The 22,180-nt window shown below is 35.3% G+C and overlaps 1 protein-coding gene and 1 pseudogene across 5 annotated transcripts in view; both read left to right on the forward strand.

The window, feature by feature from the left end:
* RMDN1 (regulator of microtubule dynamics 1) overlaps positions 1-22,180 on the forward strand; it is a 56,024-nt gene that overhangs the window by 20,682 nt on the left and 13,162 nt on the right. For all 5 annotated transcript variants that reach the window (XR_003966251.1, XR_003966250.1, XM_030304003.1 and 2 more), the window contains exons 3-4: positions 5,866-5,962; positions 8,257-8,416. Coding sequence is in view for 3 of the 5 variants with exons in the window: in XM_030304003.1 (XP_030159863.1) it covers positions 5,866-5,962; positions 8,257-8,416 (257 nt within the window). In the remaining 2 variants the exon portion in view is untranslated. The remainder of the gene's footprint in view (positions 1-5,865; positions 5,963-8,256; positions 8,417-22,180) is intronic.
* Positions 274-1,758, forward strand: LOC115506134 (annotated as a pseudogene).

The raw sequence follows: 22,180 nt of genomic DNA on the forward strand, positions 1-22,180 counted from the left end.
AATTTTTTTTCATCTGTCACAGTTTCAGTGTGCTTTAGCACCATTTCCTTACAGAAAATTAGTGCAAATTTGTAGTGCTTCGCTGAGCAATAAAATATGGCACTTTGAGAGGCAAAGCTGAAATTAATTTTAGCTTTAATGGTAATAGCCCCTTTTTTCAAAGGTGTTTTTATTTAAAATTACTGTGTATACAGTAGATTAAAAAGAACATTTTAATGTGCTAGACAGCTTGTGAGGGTCGCACAAACTGGGTGTGGTCTTGCGTAGCCACAGTAGCTAGCTGGCAGGGTGGGGTGGGGGAGGAGAATTAGGGGTTTAGTGTGTTAAACCTGTTTCTTTATGCCTCAAAGAACACTGATGTAGCTTTTTTCCCCATTCTCTTCCTCTACTTGCACGAGACACCATGAGCTGGGCTGGGGGAATCTTGTGGGCAAGCCAGAGACCAGGCACCATAGGAGTGAATTTCTTTTGCCTAGGGATGGCTCTGTGTCCCTGCCAGGTGGCATGCATCTCCTTTAGGGACAGCTGGTCCTTCAGTCCAATCTCCAAGATTATAACTGTCAGGTGTGAACTTACTAAGAATTTCACTTCAGAGGAGACAGTTCATCACAATAAGATCTCCATTATAGGAACTGGATCAGTTGGCATGGCCTGTGGTATCAACATCTTATTCAAAGGCTTGAGTGATGAAGTTGCCTTTGTGGATGTTGATGAAGGCAAACTGAAGAGTGAGACAGTGGATCTTCAACATGGCAGCTCTTTCATGAAAATGCCAAATATATTTTCCAGCAAAGATTACCTTGTCAGTGCAAACTCCAACCCAGTGATTATCATAGCAGGTGCATGTCCAGGAAAAGGACAAACATGCCTTGATGTAGTCAAGAGAAATGTGTCCTTCTTTAAATTAATGATTCCCAATATTACCCTGTATAGTCCGCAGTGCAAAATGATAGTGGTTTCCAGTCCAGTGGATATCTTATGTAGCTTGGAAGTTGAGTGCATTTCCCCTGTTATTGGAAGTGGCTATATCTGGATACTGCCCATTTCTGTTTCTTTATTGGGAAAAGGCTCGGTATCCACTCCAGAAGTTGTCATGGATGGATCTTTGGAGAACATGGAGACTCAAGTGTACCTGTGTGGAGTGGAGTTAACATTGCTGGTATCCTCTTGAAGGATCTGAATTCAGAAATAGGAATGGATAAAGATCCTGAGCACTGGGAAAATGTCCCCAAAGAAGTGATAACCTGTGGTTACTAGATGGTTAAAATGAAATGTCATACTAATTGGGCTGTTGGCTTATCTGTAGTTAATTTAATGGAAAGCGTTTTGAACTATCTTAGGAGAGTGCATCCAATTTCCACCATAACTAAAGGCCTCTATGGAATAAATGAAAAGGTATTCCTTAGTGTTCTTTGTATCCTGAGAGAGGATGGTATTGCAAACGTTCTAAAAATAAACCTGACCCCTGAAGAGGCGGTCTGTTTGAAAGAGTGCAGAAAAGCTCTGGGAAATGAGATCAAGGTTTAAAGTTGTTTAAAGCCACCCTTATGAAGTTATTGATGGAGAGATAGTAGTTATAGGATTATATATCAAACTTTTGAATAAACTTGAATTCATATATGTGTATATATAGTAGTTGCTATTTGGTCTAAATGTATGATGTATGTGTTTAATGTGTTATAGAAGTTCTGGTTCTTTTCATCCAGTATATACCAATTCTTTCATTCTGGCTGGATTTTGTATTCATTTATATGCTGTTTTAAAAAAAAGTTGTAACTTCCTCTACAAATGTAAAAATAAAAGTATTTACAAACAAAAATAGCTCTGTTGATTCCAATTCTAACACCAAATAAAACCTTGATTTGACCTTGAAAAACAATTTTTAATATTCTAAGGTGTAACTTATTCTGAAATCTAAATGTATTGTCTTTATTACAGATTTTAATGAAAGCTGCCTTATATTTTAGAATCCTTCCTGTGTTTTCAAGCATATTTTGAGCACTTAGAACGTTGATACAAAATATGGAGTATGGATACTAGCCTACTTTGATTTTCTTTAGCTTTGTTTTCTTACATAAAATGTCATTTTATAATTAGTTGATTGGCATGCTCATTATAATTTGTGAGACTAGGCCATAGCCCTTGGGGAAAAAAATCAATTATTGATAAAATATAGAGATCAGATTTTCTTTTAACTTGGAAAATGATTCATGTTCCTATAAAGTCTTAATTCCATCACTCCTTACAAGTTTGTCATATATCTGACTCCCATTTGGTGTGCTGTGATCTTTGTATTTTTTAGGAAATGATCTTTAGAGAATTCTGCTCATCAAAACTTCTCTTTAGAGCTGCTTCACCATTGAAGCCAATTAAAATTTTTTTTCCTCATCAATATACTGGGATAAAATCCTATTCTGAAGCGAGATGTTTTTAGAAATTAAGGGTATATATATTTTTTTGACCTTTCATTTGGATGGGATTCTGGGACTCATTTTTAAAATGGTAATGTCTATATTTACCACAAGATAATGCAAATACCCACTTGGTCGTAATTGAAGAACTCCAGTAGAAAGTTTTTCATTATTTCCTTAAAATAGACAAAATTTAAAACTCCTAAAGATATGCTAATACAGTCACAGTACTCGTGTGTGTGTGTGCGCGCGTGCGTGTGTGTGTGTGTGAAAGTTCACTTGTAAAGTACCTAAAAGATAATTATAATTGGCCCATTAATAAATAAAGATTCGTCATATCACTTCACTTGTCTCTCTTCATATACCTGTATTGATTCCTCTTTGATGAATCTACAGAACTGGGGCTAGTGCTCCTTCATCTGTGTTTCATTGTACTACAGCAGGGCATAAAGAGGTACTGTGCATCCAGTACTGCTTAGGCACAGTATTGTTGATGTGAAAAATTTGCCTTAAATTTTGATGATGTTGTTGCTACTTAGAGCCTTCTAACCCTAGAAAAATCCTAGAGTATCTGAAAAAATCTAGATACTCATTTGTAAGTTCTATAAGGAGAAACTTCTAGAAATAGAGCTGTTTTGCTTGCTTAGAGGAGTAGAGTTTTTGTCCAGATACCTCTCACATGGTTAAGAGTATACGTACCAAGAAAAACCAGAAAGCCAAAATTTACTAACTTAGGTCACATCAGTGACATTTTTTTAAATTCTAAAAATTATCTTGTGTATATTCATTTTAGGCTAAATTTAAGATTTCATTGTACAGCTGAATTAATATCTCAGTTCATCCTGGATATTCATTATTTTTTTTTTTAATTTTTTTTTCAACGTTTTTTATTTATTTTTGGGACAGAGAGAGACAGAGCATGAACGGGGGAGGGGCAGAGAGAGAGGGAGACACAGAATCGGAAACAGGCTCCAGGCTCCGAGCCATCAGCCCAGAGCCTGACGCGGGGCTCGAACTCACGGACCGCGAGATCGTGACCTGGCTGAAGTCGGACGCTTAACCGACTGCGCCACCCAGGCGCCCCATGGATATTCATTATTAAGTTGAAAAGTAATTTACTTTAAAAGTGTAGTCCATTTTATAGAATATGGTCTCTTTATGTCAGTAACATAGCTTATTTTTAAATATTTTCAGGAAAAGTACAGAGCATTAAACAAGTAAAAAAAACCCAAAACAAAACACAGCTGATTTGCAGATATGAGTGGTCTACAGTATGCTCCCACCCTAGTGCCTATGTGAGTCTGTAGTATCAGAGTAAGTGCGTTTTTTTCTTGTAAATTGACACTGTATGATTTTAGAAATTTCTGTTTAAGAATTAAGAAAAACATATTTAAACCCTGGATATTATAGCTTATGGTACTATACTGTATAACAAAGAAATAGGAAGTAAGTGATTTAAGAAGTTAAGAATAGTGCACAAAAGATTTAAATCATTTTAAATTATTAACTTTATTTCTACATTCTTCTTTTAATTGTGTGGATGATGAGTTGAAGCATTCCTAGATCACGTTAAGGACAGTAATCTCTATCAGTCTTCTTGGAAAGTCTGAGAAAAATCAGTGAATAGATTTAAATATAGCTTTGCTATTTACACATACCATGTATACATTCAAATATGCCAGATCAGTATATTTAATATTGTGTAAGTTTTGTGTGACAGCAGCTGTAACAAATTACCACAAATTTAGTAACCTTAAACAACATAGATTTATTATCTTACAGTTCTGTAGTTCAGAAGTCCCCAAAATGGCTCCCGGTAGATTAAAATCAAGGAGTCGGCAGGGCTGTATTTCTTTCTGGAGGCTTTAGGAGAGAATTCTTATTTTCAGCTTCTAAAGGCTTTCCACATTCCTTTACTGAAGACCCCTTTCCTCCATGTTACAAACCAGCAATCATTTCACTCTGGCCTTGTTTTCTTTGTTATACCTCATCTGACTCTCTTCTTCCACCTTCCTCTTCTACTTTTAAGGACTCCTGGGAGTATATTGGGCCCCCTGGCTAATCCAAGATCATTTCCTATCTTAAGGTTAGCTGATTAGTAGCCTTAATTCTAGTTACAAACTTAATTCCCCTTTGCCATGAGACCTATACATTTTTACAGGTTCTGGTGATTAAGATGTAGACCTTTTGGGGACCATTATTCTGCCTACCACAAATATTGACTAAGAATGCTAAGATTACTACTTTTTAAGAATCTTTGGGTTGTTGGGAGTGCCTGGCAGGCTCAGTTGGTAGAGCACACAACTCTCGATCTTGGGGTTGTGAATTTGAGCCCCAGCTTGGGTATAGAGATTACTTAAAAAAAAAAATCTTTGGGTTGTTGTAACCCAAATTTGGACAATCAGCCACTGATAAAAATATACAATAAAATGGAAGCAAACTTAAGAAAGTTAACCAGCCATGTGAATATTAAATTCTAACACCCAACCAGATTGAGGTAGAATTAAAGAAGAATTTGCTAATTCATTTAATTTTTCTTAAGCTAGTTATAAGTATATCATGATGTTAACTTAGTAAAAGAGTACTTCATATAGTGTCAAATTCAGATTTTTTTCTGGTCTAGAGCTTAATTTTTAAAAAAAATTAAACCTCAAATACATTCCTATCAAAGCATACTAAGGTAAATAATAAACTTAATTGAACATATTGAAATGTTGGCTTATCTGTAGGACTAAGTAATACTGTACCCTTATAGAAGACAATTCAGTATGTTGTTCCTTAGTAATAATTGGAATATCCTGAAATTCAAGCTTACTGTTTTTTTCAGGAACTGATCAACTTATTTTAGAGCATCATGTTGTCTATAAGGTTTGTATGTTTTGTAGTAATGTATAAACTAGTTAATGAATTGGTTGGTGTATAGTGCCAGTGAGGGTAGTTTCAGATTCTCTGTGTAGTTAAATTCATGTAAGTTTTTGATGACAGATTTGACTCTTTCTGTAACAGCATCTGTATAAGTTAGATCATAGAGTCTAGTGAAACAGTGTGGTGCAGTCCATTCAAATTAATAATTTTCAGTACTGGAAGTGGATATTACATCATCATTTTCAACAATGGATGGTATTTAGCAACAACAACAGAGAGTTTGTGTGTGTGGAGGGTAAGGGTACCATAACTTTCTTGCAGGAAATTGCATTTTAAAAAATATATTTAGTTCCACAATAAGTTTTCTATGTTTTTCTTTTCTCCGGTTTCAGTAAACACTTACTGCGATAGCTTCATTTACTTCTTTCTGCTACACTTAAATATAGGTTCTTGAGAATTTCTGATACTTCTTTATAGGTGATTTCTATATCTAATTTCTTTTTCTTATATATGAAAGTGTTTATGTTTCTTAGCATTATTGCCATCTGGCTTGGGAAGACCTACTTTATTGTGTCTTTTTCATTTTTAGTGTTCAGAGTTGAAGAAATTCTTGAACAAGCAGACTACCTATATGAGAGTGGAGAAACAGAAAAACTTTATCAGTTGCTGACTCAATACAAGGAAAGGTAGGCAATATATGATAGGCTTGGGTTTGCAGTTTCCTCCAAGTTTTTGTTATTTAACAATTAAGATGGTTCTTGGTGCTTGAAATTTTTATAATTTTTTAAAAAAATTTTACTGCAAAATAATGTTTCTTAGTGTTTAATTTATAGTATAATGTTTCAGTAAATGATTCACAAGTGCTACATGTATCTCAATGATTTAATAAAGGTGATTCTCCATAGTTATTCTAGTAGAATGTTGAAGTATTTTTTTTACATTTGTTATTTTGCTTTGGATCATATGAGGTAGTTGTTGTATATATGGTTATCTCATATATCTGTGTTGTATATTTCTCATCTTTTTAAGTTAATTTCTTACTGGCATAGGATATAAATGAATTAGGATGATCATATGCCACCACTGAATAGTATCTGTGTATCACTTCAAATTTTTTTTTTTAATGTTTATTTTTGAGAGGGAAAGAGAGTGCAAGCAGGGGAGGTACAGAGTGAGTGGGAGATGTAGAATTCGAAGCAGGCTTCAGGCTCTGAGTTGTCAGCACAGAGCCCATTGTGGGGCTTGAACTCATGAACCGTGAGATCATGACCTGAGCTGAAGTCGGATGCTTAATGACTAAGCCACCCAGGTGCCCCTGTGTATCAATTTAGAAGCAGTTTTTTAGAGAAACTAAAAATGCCTCCTTTTTCCATTTTAAGTATTAGATTACATGTTTAGTCCAGAGTATCACTATGTAGTCAGTTTTGGGAAGGATTCAAGTGGAAGGAGATTCTACCCTATTAAATAGGTTAAATAAGGCTAAAATGGCATTGCCAGACCACATATTTACTTAATCTTCTAAGCTAAAGATACTGAGTCATTTTCAGCTACCTTTCTTAGATTCCCAAGACCAGTTTTCCACCACAACCCATCAATTTTACTTCCCAAATGTCTATAGGATCCATTTTTTCCTCTCCATGTTCCCCTTAGTTACTTGTAGGGGCTGGTTTGGTATTTTATAGTCATTTCAGTAATTACTTGAAAAGCAAGCTGTAAGATAGTTACCCCATATTTAATTATAGATATACAGTTGATACCTTTAGTTTCAAAATTTTATGTGACTACCATTTTTTTAAGTTTATTTATTTATTTTGAGAGAGTAAGTGAGAGAGAACGTGAGCAGGGGAGGAGCAGAAAGAGAGGGAAAAAGAGAATCCCAAGCAGGCTCTGCTGTCAGTGCAGAGCCCCATGTGGGGCTTGATCCCGTAACCGTGAGATCATGACCTTAGCTGAAATCAAGAGCCGGATGCTCAACCGACTGAGCCACACAGGCCCCCCAGGTGAATACCATTTTTTGTTAAGAAATATATAATGGGGGGCGCCTGGGTGGCGCAGTCGGTTAAGCGTCCGACTTCAGCCAGGTCCCGATCTCGCGGTCCGTGAGTTCGAGACCCGCATCAGGCTCTGGGCTGATGGCTCAGAGCCTGGAGCCTGTTTCCCATTCTGTGTCTCCCTCTCTCTGCCCCTCCCCCGTTCATGCTCTGTCTCTCTCTGTCCCAAAAATAAATAAACGTTGAAAAAAAAAAATTAAAAAAAAAAAAAAAAAAAAGAAATATATAATGGGCTTAAGGGCAGACATTTAATAAAAAGGATAAAAAGTCTAATGTTTTAAAAAATATTTCTAACTCTTAATTATGGTTACGATTTCATTTATTAACCATTTCTTAGTTTATAAAAATATTTTCAAATGGAAGTTCTTCAAGGGGTCCAGTGCCCTTACTTGAAATATTTCATGCATCATGGAATGGATGACACACGCAAACATAGGATTTATCTTGAGATTTTGTTATATTCAGTCATTTATTAACACATATTTATCATATGCCTATTGTGTGCCAGGTACTGTATTTTGGTCTACGGATATAGCAGTTTTGTTTTTTAAAGCATGATCCTGTCTTTAAAACTTATTTATTTTATGGGACTATCTGAACCAGGTAGTGAGTTGTCTGAAGTGCCGAAGCCTTAAGTTACATGTTGAATTTGTAGTGCGTTTGGAGAATTAAAATACAAAGGTCTTTTCTAAGGAAGTTAATATTTTAGATATCATAAGAAAGTTTAATATTTATGTGTAGTATTTTGTAGGAAATTTTAGCAAATAAAGTTTTTGTGTGAAAGAATATAGCATTGTGAATAATGACTTTTGACACTGCTAAATCTTCACTGACCTGTAAGACCATCATTATGTATTCATTAGTGCTGTGACCTTTAACAATTTTTACATTTGAGCTAAACTGGTTATTTTATATTTATTTCAAATTAGTGAAGACGCAGAGTTACTGTGGCGTTTGGCACGGGCATCACGTGATATAGCTCAGCTTAGTGGAACCTCAGAAGAGGAGAAAAAGCTCTTGGTCTATGAAGCCCTAGAGTATGCAAAAAGAGCACTAGAAAAAAATGAACGCAGTTTTGCAGCTCATAAGGTGAGGTCCTTAATATAATGAAACTGTTACTATCTATTGAGAGGTACATTAGTCTATACCTACCTATGATTCCTGATTTACGTGGGAAAGAAAATTTGTCTGTATTAAAGAAGTAGGGAAGAGATTTATTTTTATAACATTTGTTAAAAAAGATGTAGTTTTTTCTTTGCATTCTTGAGCATTTATTCTAACTTTATTAGTGTGTTGATAACTTAGTTTTGTGAATGCTTATTTTTTTATTTTTAAAAATTTTTTAACATTTATTTATTATTGAGAGACAGAGACAGAACATGAGCATGGGAAGGGCAGAGAGAGAGAAAGACAGAGTCTGAAGCAGGCTCCGGCTCTGAGCTAGCAGCATAGAGCCCGACGCGGGGCTCGAACCCACAAACTGCGAGATCATGACCTGAGCCGAAGTCGGACGCTTAACCGACTGAGCCACCCAGGCGCCCCTGTGTATACTTATTTTTAAACAGTTAATAGTTTCATGAATTACCTATACCTTTATTCCTAGTAGTATAAGCACTTGACAATTGTTTACTCATTTTCCTCACATTATATTTCTGTTTTATGTAGAGGTGAGAGTAGAGTGGCTGGACAGCTGAGACCTAGTGTAACTTTCACATGTAACTCTGCTACTTTCTGAATTTCCTAATTGGTTTAGAATAATGTTTTTCAATGGACACTGTAGGGAGACATGGGGACATTATTTGTCTTTTGATTAGGACATCATGTTATCATGTTGGACTATCCTCAGCAGACCCCCAAAGTCATTGTGACAGCCAAATTCCGTCTCCACCATTTCTAAATGCTCCCTTCTTAGAGGCCAGTCTCCCTCAGCACCCCCTCCCTGATTAATACTGGTTTATATTAAAAATAAAAAATAAGGATTCTTTAAGTTTGTTGAGATTTGTTTTATAACCCAGAATATGGTCCACCTTTGTAAATTTTCTTTGTGCACATGAAAAGAATGCTTATTCAGTTTCTTGTTGGGAGTATTTTATAAATGTCATTCAGGTCAAGTTGGTTCATAGTGCTGTTTGAGTCTTCTGTATCCTTAATGATACTCTGTCTGCTTGCTGTATAAATTATTGAGAGAAGGATGTTGAAATGTCCAAGTATAGTTGTAGGTTTGTTTCTTTGCAGTATTTTTAAATTTTTTTCTTTCTTTTCTCTTGTATTTTATTTTACTTTTTAAAATTTACATCCAAGTTAGTTAGCATATAGTGCAACAATGATTTCAGGAGTAGATTCCTTAATGCTCCTTACCCATTTAGCCCATCCACCCTCCCACAACCCCTCCAGTAACCTTCTGTTTGTTCTCCATATTTAAGAGTCTCTTATATTTTGCCCCCCTCCCTGTGTTTATATTACTTTTGCTTCTCTTCCCTTGTGTTCATCTGTTCTGTGTCTTAAAGTCCTCATCTGAGTGAAGTCATATGATATTTGTCTTCCTTTGACTAATTTCACTTAGCATAATACCTTCTAGTTCCATACACATAGTTGCAAATGGCCAGATTTCATTCTTTTTGATTGCTGGGTAATACTCCATTGTGTATATAGACCACAGCTTCTTTATCCATTCATCCATTGATGGACATTTGGGCTCTTTCCATACTTTGGTTATTGTTGATAGTGCTGCTATAAACATTGGGGTGCATGTGCCCACTCAAAACAGTATAACTGTATCCCTTGGATAAATACCTAGCAGTGCAATTGCTGGGTTGTAGGGTAGTTCTCTTTGTAATTTTTTGAGGAACCTCCATCGTGTTTTCCAGAGTGGCTGCATCAGTTTGCATTCCCACCAGCAGTGCAAGAGAGATCCTCTTTCTCCGTATCCTTGCCAACATCTGTTGTGCCTGAGTTGTTAATGTTAGCCATTCTGACAGGTGTGAGGTGGTATCTCATTGTGGTTTTGATTTGTATTTCCCTGATAATGAGTGATGTTGAGCATTTTTTCATGTGTCAGTTGGCCATCTGGATGTCTTCTTTGGAGAAGTATCTATTCATGTCTTTTGCCCATTTCTTCACTGGATTATTTGTTTTTTGGGTGTTGAGTTTGATAAGTTCTTTATAGATTTTGGATACTAACTCTTTATCTGATATGTCGTTTGCAAGTATCTTCTCCTATTCTGTTGGTTGCCTTTTAGTTTTGCTGATTGTTTCCTTCACTGTGCAGAAGGCTTTTTATTTTGATGAGGTCCCAGTAGTTCATTTTTGCTTTTGTTTTCCTTGCCTCTGGAAGGAAAGAAGTTAAGAAGTTGCCGTGGCCAAGATCAAAGAGATTTTTGCCTTTCTCCTCAAGGATTCTGATAGCTTTCTGTCTTACACTTAGGTCTTTCATCGATTTTGAGTTTATTTTTGTGTATGGTGTAAGAAAGTGGTCCAAGTTCATTTCTCTGCATATCGCTGTCCATTTTTCCCAGCACCACTTGCTGAAGAGACTGTCTTTATTCCATTGGATGGTCTTTCCTGCTTTGTCAAGATTAGTTGGCCATAGGTTTGTGAGTCCATTTCTGGGTTCTCTATTCTGTTCCATTGATGTGAGTGTCTGTTTTTGTGCCAGTACCATACTGTCTTGATGATTACAGCTTTGTAATACATCTTGAAGTCTAGGATTGTGATGCCTTCTGCTTTGGTTTTCTTTTTCAAGATTGCTTTGGCTTATCGGTGTCTTTTCTGGTTCCATATAGATTTTAGGATTTTTTGTTCTAGCTCTGTGAAGAATCCTGGTTAATTTGATAGGTATTGCGTTTTTGTTTTTGTTTTTGTTTTTAATTTAAAAAAATTTTTTAGAGAGAGAGAGCATTAACAGGGGAAGAGAGGCAGGGAGAGAAAGAGAGAGAGACAGAGAGAATCCTAAGCAGGCTCCATGGTCAGCACACAGCCTGATGCTTGGCTTGATCCCATAACCCTGGGATCATGACCTGAGCTGAAATCAAGGACCCTTCACTGACTGAGCCACCCAGGTGCCCCTTTTTGCAATTTATTAATTTTTGTAGCATGTATTTTAAAGTGCTGTTATTAGGAATATAAACATTTAGGATTGATTATATTTTCTTGATGCATTGACCTCTTTATCATTATAAAATGATCCCCTTTGAAATAACTCTTGGGTTTTTTTGTTTTTTTCTTTTTCTTTTGGTTTTATAGTCTACTTTGATATTAACATAGCAACTCTTATTTTCTTTTGATTAATGAAAGAATTTGTAGCATGTTACGTCCTTTTCTGTCCTTTTACTTTTAACTGATTGTGTCCTTATATTTAACATATACTTGTAAACAGGTGATAAGTCTTTGATTTTTACTTCTGTATTTTGCATCATATAAAATTCATCATTGTAATAACGTACACTGCAGTAGATTTTTAGCATTTTCACTGTGTTGTGCAGTCATCATCACTGTCTAATTCCAGAATATTTTTGTTACTCCCAAAACAAATCTTATTTATTACCAGTTAATCCCAATTCTCCACTTTCTGTCCCCTGCCAAGCACTAATCTAGTTTCTGTCTCTGTGAATTTACCTGTTCTAGACATTTTGTATAAATGGAATCATATAATATGTGTCCTTTGTGTGTTTGGCTTCTTTCCCTTAGCATAATATTTTCAAGGTTTATCCATACTGAGTATGTGACAGTACTTCATTTTTTTTATGACTAATACTTCATTGTTTGGGTATACCAGTTTTGTTTATCCATCAACTAGTGAACATTTAGGTTGTTTCTACTTTTTTGCTATTATGAATAATAGCACTGTAAACAATTGTGTACAAGTTTTTGTGTGAACGTCTGCTTTCACTTCTTTTTTTTCTTATTGAGGTAACTTCACACAACATAAAATTAACCATTTTAAAGTGCCCAATATAGTGACATTTAATACATTTACAGTGTGGTGTAACCATTACCTCTATGTAGTTCCAGAAGACTTGTATCACCCTGGAAGGAAACCCTGTACCCATTAAGTAGTCACTTTCTATTTACTCTTATTCCCAGCCCTTGACAAACACTAATCTGCTTTCTGTCGCTATGGCTTTACCTACTCAGGATATTTCCTAGAAGTGGAGTCATACAGAATGGGATCGTTTGTGTCTGACATCTTTCACTTATCATGTTTTTGAGGCTCATCCACATTGTAACATGTATCAGTACTTTATTCCTTTTTATGGATGAATAATATTCCATTGTATGGGTATATACCACATTTTGTTTACCCATTGATTAGTTGATGGACATTTGGATTATTTCCACATTTTTGGATATTGTTTATAGTATAACTATCAACAGTCATGTACAAATATTTGTTTAAATACCTGTTTATAGTTCTTTTGAGTATCTAGGAATGGACTTGCTGGGTCATATGTAATTCTATGTAATTCTTTTTGAGGAACTGTCAAATTGTTCTTCAAAGTAGCTGTACTATTTTACATTACTGACAGCAATGTATGAGAGGGTTCCAGTTGCTTCACAACCTTGCTAACTCTTGTAATTATCTATTAAAAAAAATTAACAATTACTGGGTGTGAAGTGGTTTCTTATAGTTTTGACTTGCATTTTCTAATGAGTAATGATGTTGAGCATCTTTTCATGTGCTTATTTGACATTTGTATATCTTCTTTGGAGAAATATCTATTCAAATTCTTTGCCCATTTTTAAGCTGGGTTTGTCTTTTTATTGTTGAGGGTTTTGTTTGTTTGTTTATTTTTGAGAGAGAGAGAGCACAAGTGGAGAGGGGCAAAGAGAGAGGGGGACAGAGGATCCAAAGCACGCTCTGCACTGACAGCAGCGAGCCTGATGTGGGGCTCAAACTCACGAACCATGAAATCATGACCTGAGACGAAGTTGGACACTCACAACTGAGACACCCAGGGTCCCCTTTATTTAGTTTTAAGAGTGTTTTCTGAATATTAGTCTCTGGTTATATATATAATGTGCAAGTATTTTCTCCCATTATGTGGATTGTCTTTTTACTTTCTTGATGATTTCTTTGATGCATAAGTTTTTAATTTTGAAGAAGTCCAGTTTAGTTTTCTTTGATTGCTTGTGCTTTTGGTGTCATATCTAAACTCTTGTCCAGTCCAAAATTACACAGATTTTCACCTATTTGTTTCTAAGAGTTTTATATCTTTTAGCCTTTACATTTAGTCTTTGATCCTAAAAAGTTAACCTTTACACATGGTGAAGTAGGAGTTCAAATCCATTCTTTTCCATGTAAATTTCCAGTTGTCCCAGCACCATTTGTTGACTCTTTTTTCTCCATTTTCATCCTTGATGAGAATCAGTTGAACATAAATGTATGAGTTTATTTTTGAATTCTCAATTCTCTTTCATCAGTCTACATGTAGACCTGTTGGTCTTTGTGCCAGTATCACGATGTCTTCATTACTATAGCTTTGTGAAAAGTTTTGAAATAAGTAACTGTGAGTCCTCTGTTCTTTTTTAAGATGATTTTGAGAATTCTGAGTTTCTTCAATTTTCATACATATTTTAGGATCAGCTTATAAATTTCTGCAAAGGAGCCAGTTGGGTTTTTGATAGGGATTTCATTGAGTCTGTAGAGTAGTTTCGGGAGTAGTTTGCCATTTTGACAGCATTGTATCTTCCAATCCACAGACAAGTGTTGTCTTTCCATTTATTTAGATCCTTTTTTTTTTTTTTTTCCCAACAGTGTTTTGTAATTTTCATTGTGCAAGTCTTGTACTTCTTTGGTTAGATTTATTCTTTAAGTATTTTATTCTTTTTAATGCTATTGGAATTCTTAATTTCATTTTCAGATTGTTCATTGCTAGTGTATAGGAGTGCAACTGACATTTGATCTTATATACTATAGCTTTGCTAAACTCATTTATTGGTTCTATCTACTAGTTTTTTTGTAGATTATTTAGGGTTTTTATTTTTTCTTTTTTTTCTTTTAGCGAGTAGGTGAGTGGACAAGAGGGCAGAGGGGGAAAGAGAGAATCTTAAGTAGGCTCCACGCACAGCAGGGAGCCTGATAGGGGGCTCCGTCCCATGATCATGGGGTCATCACCTGAACCGAAATCAAGAGTTGGACACTCAACTAACTTAGCCACCCAGGTGCCCCTATTTAGGGTTTTTCTTTTTTCTTTTCTTTTTAAAAAGTGAAAGTGAGGAAAAATAAATTTTAATAATGTAATCCAATAAAACCAAAATATTAATTCAGTTTGTGATCAATAAAAATAATTTTTTAATTATTTTTTTAATAGAATTTATGGTCCAGTTGGCTAACATACAGTGTGTACTGTATGCTTTTGGTTTTGGGGGTAGATTCCTGTGATCCATTGCTTACATACAACACGCAGTGCTCATCCCAACAAGTGCCCTTACAATGCCCATCACCCATTTTCCCCTCTTCCTCACCCCTAAGATTTTTCTATATATGACCATGTCATATATAAATAAACTATCTGTGCATAGTTTTAGTTTTTTCTTTACAATTTGGACACCTTTTATTTTTTTTATATATATATATTTTTTTAACGTTTATTTACTATTGCAAGACAGAGTCAGAGTGTGAGCAGGGGAGGGGCAGAAGGAGAGGGAGACACAGAATCCGAAGCAGGCTCCAGGCTCTGAGCTGTCAGCACAGAGCCTGATGCGGGGCTCGAACCCCCAAACCACAAGATCATGACCCGAGCTGAAGTCAGATGCTTAACTGACTGTGCCACCCAGGCGCCCTGGACACCTTTTATTTCTTAATCTTGCTTTGTTTTCCTGGCTATAACTTCCAGTACAATGATGAGAAGAAGTGACAAAAGCGGATATCTTTGTCTTGTTCCTGATTGTAGGAGGAAAGCTGCTAGGCTTTCACCACTGTGACGTTAACTGTGGGCTTTCCATAAATGCTCCTAATCAGATTGAGAATGTTTCCTTCCAGCAACTAGTTTGTGGAGTGTTTTTATCATGAAAGGGTGTTGGAATTTGTCAGATGCTTTTTTCTGTGTCTGTTGAGATCATCATGTTGATTTCTTCCCCCTTCATTCTGTTAATGTGGTGTCTTCCCTCAATTGATTTTTGTATGGTGAATTAACCTTGTATTTTGGGATAAATCTCACTTGGTCATGTTGTGTAATCCTTTTAATAGGCTGCTGAAATCAGCTTGCCATTATTTTGTTGAGGAATTTTATATCATAAGAGACACTAGTCTTTAGTTTTTTCTTTTTCTCTGGTTTTATTGAGGAAGAATTGACATACATCACTGTGTAAGTTTAAGGTCTACAGCATGGTGGTTTGATTTGCATATACTGTGAAGTGATTACTACAGTCGGTTCAGCTGATAATCCATCTTCTAATATAGATGCAATAAAAAGGAAAGAGAAGAAAAAAAGAAAAGTATTTTTTCCTTGTGATGAGAACTCTTAGGGTTTACTCTCTTACCAACTTCTCTATATATGATACATCAAGTTTAGCTATAGTCTTCATGTTGTACATTACATCCCTAATATAGTTCACCCTTGAACAACAAGGGATGCTAATCCCTATGCAGTTGAAAATCCACATAAAACTTTTGACATTCCAAAAACTTAACTTCTAATAACCTGTTGACTGGAAGCCTTAATGATAACGTAAATAATCAATACATTATTTTGTACATTATACGTCTTATATACTGTATTCTCCTATAAAGTAAATTACAGAAAAGAAAGTATTACTAAAAAAAAATCATAAGGAAAATAAATTCACACTGTATTTTCTCAAGAGAAATCCATGCATAAGTGGATCCACACAGTTTAAATGTGTGTTTTTCAGCTGTACTTATTTATTTTATAACTAGAAGTTTATACATTTTGACCATCTTCCTTCAATTCCCCTTCCTCTTACCTTCCGCCTCTGGTAGCCACAAGTCTTATGCCTTTTTTTTGTTTGTTTTTTAAGATTCCACATATAAGTGAAATCATACAGTACTTTTATTTCACTTAGCATAATGCTTTCAGAGTCTATGTTGTTGCAAATGGCAGAATTTCCTTTTTTTTATACCTGAATAATATTTCATTGTGTATGTGTACACACACACACACACACACACACACACATACACATACACACAACTGCTTTATTCATCTTCTATTGGATCTGTACTTAGGTTGTTTCCATGTCTTGGCTATTGTAAACGCTACTATGAACATAGAGGTACAGATATCTTTTCAAATAGGTAATTTCATTTTGGGGGGATAAATTCCCAAGTAGAAATGATGGATCATATGGTAATTCTATTTTTAATTTGTTTTTGAGGATCTTCCATACTGTTTTCCATAGGGGCTGTAACAATTTAAAATCCCACCAACAGTGCATAAGGGTTCCCTTTTCTCCACATCCATGCCAGCATTTATTTCCTTTTTTTTTTTTAAGTTTATTTTGAGAGAGAGAGAGAGAGCGCACGTTTGAGAGAGAGAGGGGCAGAGAGAGAGAGAGAGAGAATACCAAGCAGGCTCCGTGGGGCTCAATCCCATGACTGTGAGATCATGACCTGAGCCGAAATCAAGAGTAGGATGCTCAACCATCTGAGCCACCCAAGTGCCTCTATCTCTTTTTGATGATGGCCATTCTAACAGATTTGAGGTGATGCCTCGTTGCTATTTTAATTTGCATTTCTTTAATGACTAGTGATGTTGAGCATCTTTTCATGCACCTGTTGGTCTTTCATATATCATCTTTGAATTTTTTAAAAAATTTTTTTTACATTTATTTATTTTTGAGATACAGAAACAGAGTGTGAGCAGGGGAGGGGCAGAGAGAGAAGGAAACACAGAATCCGAAGCAGGCTCCAGGCTCTGAGCAAGCTGTCAGCACAGAGCCCGACACATGGCCGGAACCCACAAACTGTGAGATCATGACCTGAGCTGAAGTCGGACGCTCAACCCACTGAGCCAACCAGGCACCTCAATATATCATCTTTGAAGAAATGTCTATTCAGGTCCTCTGCCCACTTTTTAATTGCACTGATTTTTCTTCTGCTGTTAAATTGTATGTAATTGTATGAATTATAATTCAGATATTAACCCCTTATTACATAGATCATTTGCAAATATTTTCTCCCGTTAGGTACACTTTTCATTTTGTTGATGGTTTATTTTCCTGTGCTGAAGCATTTTAGTTTGATGTAGTCCCACTTGTTTATTTTTTATTTCATTGCCTGTGCTTTAGGTGTCATATCCAAAAAATCGTTACCAAGACTCATGTTAAGAGGCTTTATTCCTGTTTTCTTTAGGAGTTGCATAGTTTCAGGTTTTACATTTAAGCCTTTAACTTATTTTGAGTGGTGTAACGTTTATTCCTTATACATGTGAATATCCATTAACCCTAGTGCCATTTTTGTAGTCTGTCCTTCTCAATTGAATATTCGGGGTTCCCTTGTCAGATATTAGTTGACTGTATAGTCTTGGGTTTATTTCTGGGTTCTCAGTTCTGTCTCATTTGTTTGTTTTTATGCAGTGCCATGCTCTTTTAATGCCTATAGCTTTATACTTGTTCTCCTTTCTCAGGATTTCTTTGGCTACTCAGGGTCTTTGTGATTCCCTATAAATTTTAGGTATGTTGTTTTCTACATCTGTAAAAAAATGCCATTGGTATCTTGATGAGGATTGTGTTGAATCTATACACAGATTTTGGTGGTATTGACGTTTCAACAATATTAATACTTCCAGGGCACAAATAGTGATTACCTTTCAATTTATTTGTATCTTCTTTGTTTTCTTTCATCACTGTCTTGCAGTTTTCAGAGTAGAAATCTTTGGCCTTCTTATACACATTTATCCTATTTGGTTGTTTTTGAGGCTCTTGTAAATGGGATCTATTTCTTTGTCAGAAAATTTGTTGCTAGCATATAGAAATGCTACTGATATTTACATGTTAATTTTATATCTTGCAACTTTACTGAATTTGTTGATTAAACAGATTTTTGTTTGAATTTGGTTGCATCTTTACAACTTTCTATATATAGAATCATGTCATGTACAAATAGAGACATTCTACTTCTTCCTTTCCAATTCTGATACCTTTTATTTCTTTTTCTTGCCTGATTGCTCTGGGTAGGACTTCAATTACTGTGTTGAATAGGAGTGGTAAAAGTGGGTACCCTTGTCTTATTCTTGATCTTAGAGGACATCTTAAGCCTTTCATCATTGAGTATGATGTTAGCTGTGGTTTATCCCATATGGTCTTTATTATGTTGAGATATGTTCCTTCTATGTCTAATTCAACTTGTTAGGAGTTTTTTTTTTTTTTTTTTTTTTTTTTTATCATGAAGGGATGTTGAATTTTGTCAGATTCTTTTTCTGCATGTATTAAAATATGATTCTTGGGGCGCCTGGGTGGCGCAGTCGGTTAAGCGTCTGACTTCAGCCAGGTCACGATCTCGCAGTCCGTGAGTTCGAGCCCTGCGTCAGGCTCTGGGCTGATGGCTCAGAGCCTGGAGCCTGTTTCCGATTCTGTGTCTCCCTCTCTCTCTGCCCCTCCCCCGTTCATGCTCTGTCTCTCTCTGTCCCAAAAATAAATAAACGTTGAAAAAAAATTTTTAAATATGATTCTTTTCTTTCTGTTAATGTGATACATCACTTTGATTGATTTGTGTATGTTGAATTGTTTTTGCATCCCAGGGATCAATCCCACTTGATCGTGGTGAATGATTTTTTTAATGATCTACTGAATTTGGTTTGCTAGTATTTTACTGACAGTTTTTGCAACTATATTAGGTTTCTTTTGTTGTGATGTTTTGTGATGGTTTTGATATCAAAGTAACACTGGTGTCATAGAATACTTAGAGGCATGTTCACTTTTTCTGGGTTTTTTTTTTTTTTTTTTTTTTGGAAGAATTGATAGAAGCTTGGTGTTAATTCTTTTTAAACATTTGGTAGAATTCACTAGTGAAGCCATCTGGTCCTGGCCTTCGCTTTGTTGGAAGTTCTTTTGATTACTAACTCTTTATTATTACTTATTATTCATTTATTCGGATTTTTTGCTTATTCTTACATCAGTTGGATTGTTGTTTCTAGGAATTTTGCAGGTTTTCTAGGTCACTTAATCTGTTGCCATATGATTGTTGCTACTATTCCTTTATAATCTTTTTTATTCCTAGATTTATTACTGAGGTTAGTAGTAATGTATGCCCTCTTTGACTCCTGATTTTAGTAATTTAACTTTTGTTCTCTTATTATGTCTAGCTAAAGGTTTATAAATTTTGTAGATCTTTTCAGAAAATTAACTTGGTTTTGCTGCTCTTCCCCATTTTTCCCATTCTTTATTTTATTTATCTCCACTCTAATCTTTATTATTCCCTTCCTTCTGTTTACTTTAGGTTAATTTGCTCTTCTTTTTCTAGGTTTTGTTTTTTTTTTTTTAATTTTAGAGAGAGAGTGTGTGAGCAGGGGAGGGGAGCAGGGGAAGAGAGAGAGAGAATCTTAAGCAGGCACCATGCTAAGTGCAGAGCCAGACATGGGGCTCATGCCCATGATCCTGTGATCATGACCTGAGCCAAAATCAAGAGTTGGGAATTCAACTGACTGAGCCACCCAGGTGCCCCTTCTTTTTCTAGTTTCTTAAGGTATAAGGTTAGATTATTGACTTGATTTCTTTAAATATATATTTTTTATTTTTTTTCTTAAGTTTGTTTATTTTGATAGAGAGCATGTGAGATTGAGCAGGGGAGGGGTATAAGACAGGGAGAGAAAGAATCCCAGGTAGGCTCCCAAACCCACAAACTACAGGATCATGACCTGAGCCAAAATCAAGAGTGGGATGCTTAACCAACTGAGACACCCAGCCACATCTTGATATCTTTCTTTAAGGTAACCATTTACAGCTATAAGTTTCCCTCTGAATACAATTTTGCTAAATCCCACAAATTTTGTTATGTTGTGTTGTTTTTGTTCTTAGGGAATTTAAAATTTTTTCTTGTGATTTCTTATTTGAATGTGTTATTTAGGAATGTGTTTTTTTAATTTCCACATAATTGTGAATCATCCAAATTTCCTTCTTTTATTAATTTCCATTTTCATTTTACTGTGGTCAGAGAACATACTTTGGTTTCTGTCTTTTAAAATTTGAGGCTTTTTTATGGCCTAGTATCTTGTCTATCCTGAAAAATATTCCATGTGAATTGAGAAGAATACGGTGTTGGGTAGAGTGTTCTGTACATGTATGCTAGCTAGGTCTAATTAGTATATAGTATTGTTTGAGTCTTCTGTTTGATGATTTTTTCCTAGAACTAATTTGATGATTTTTGACTAGTTCTATCCAGTCTTGGAAGTGGAGTATTGAAGTCCCCAACTATTATAGTTGAATTGTCTCTTTCTACATATATTTGTTTATAATTGTTGTATGTTCTTGATACTGTTTTTCTTTGTCTCTCATGTAACAGTTTGGTTCCTAAAGTCTGTTTTGTCTGATATTAGATCATTATCTAATTCTAATTAGTATATCACTTCAGCTTTCTTGTGAGTACGGTTTATGTGCTAAACTTCCCTGTTTTTTGTTTGTTGTTTTTACTGTTCATTTATTTTGGAAAGAGGGAGAGAGAACACAAGCTGGGGAGGGGTAGAAAGAGAGGGAAACACAGAATCTGAAGCAGGCTCTGAGCTGCAGCATAGAATCCAATGCAGGGCTCAAACCCACAGACTATCATGACCTGAGCCAAAGTCAGGTGCCCTAAAACTTACCTGTGTTTTACTTTAAATGTATATACATTTGAATACATATATATTATATATATATATATATATATATATATATATATGTATATATGTATATTGAATACATATATACATCTGAATCTAAATTGTAGACAGTATATAGTTGAATCATGTGTTTTAATATATTCTGCTGCTAATCTTTGTCTTTTAATTGGAGAGTTTAACCCATTCACATTTAAAGTGTAATTGACAATAAGAAGTTCTTTTGCAATTTTGGTATTTGTTTTCGATCTTTTGTTTCTTAAGTCCTCCATTAGTGTCCTTTATTTAGTATTCCATAGATTTATTTTGTTTTGCCATTTTCATTCTTTTATTTCTTATACTGTATATTTTGAGTTATACTCTTAATGGTTATCCTGAGTAATACCATTACCATCATAATTTGTAATTACCAAGTTCATATTGGATATCAACTTAATTTCAGTAGTATACCAACTTTGCTCTTATATATCTCTGCTCCTATCCCCTTATTCTGACACAGTCAGCTAGCATTTTGATCTTGGACTTCCCAGTCTCCAGAAATGATGAGTAATAACATTTCTGTTATTTTAGCTGACCACTCTAGTGTTTTGTTCTAGCAGGACAAGCAGACTAAAGCAGGTGTCCATGGTTTCTGATTTGGCTGTTAATCTTATTGAGGACCCTTTGTACATGACAAGTCATTTCTCTCCTATTTTCAAGATCATCTCTTTGTTTTTTTATCTTTGACAGTTTGATTCTGCTGTTTCTGGTTGTGGATCTCTTAAATTTATCTTATTTGGGGTTCTTTGTTTTCATCAAAGTAGAGAAGTCTTTGGCATTTATGTTTTTAAGTATTCATTCTACTCCCTTTCTCTCCTCTTCTCTCCTACTGGGACTCCTCTTATGTGTATTTTGGTAGACATGTGGGTGTCTCACAGGCCTCTGAGTCTGTGTTCATTTTTCTTCTTTCTTTTTACTTTCTGTTTCTCATAGAGTGTAATCTTAATTGACCTGATACCTTCAAATTAGCTAATTCTTTCTTCTGTCCACATCCACTGTTGAGCCCTTAATTCAATGTTGTGAATTTTTTATTCCATTTATT

This window comes from Lynx canadensis, chromosome F2 (genome assembly GCF_007474595.2).
Source record: "Lynx canadensis isolate LIC74 chromosome F2, mLynCan4.pri.v2, whole genome shotgun sequence".
Taxonomy (NCBI): Eukaryota; Metazoa; Chordata; class Mammalia; order Carnivora; family Felidae; genus Lynx; species Lynx canadensis.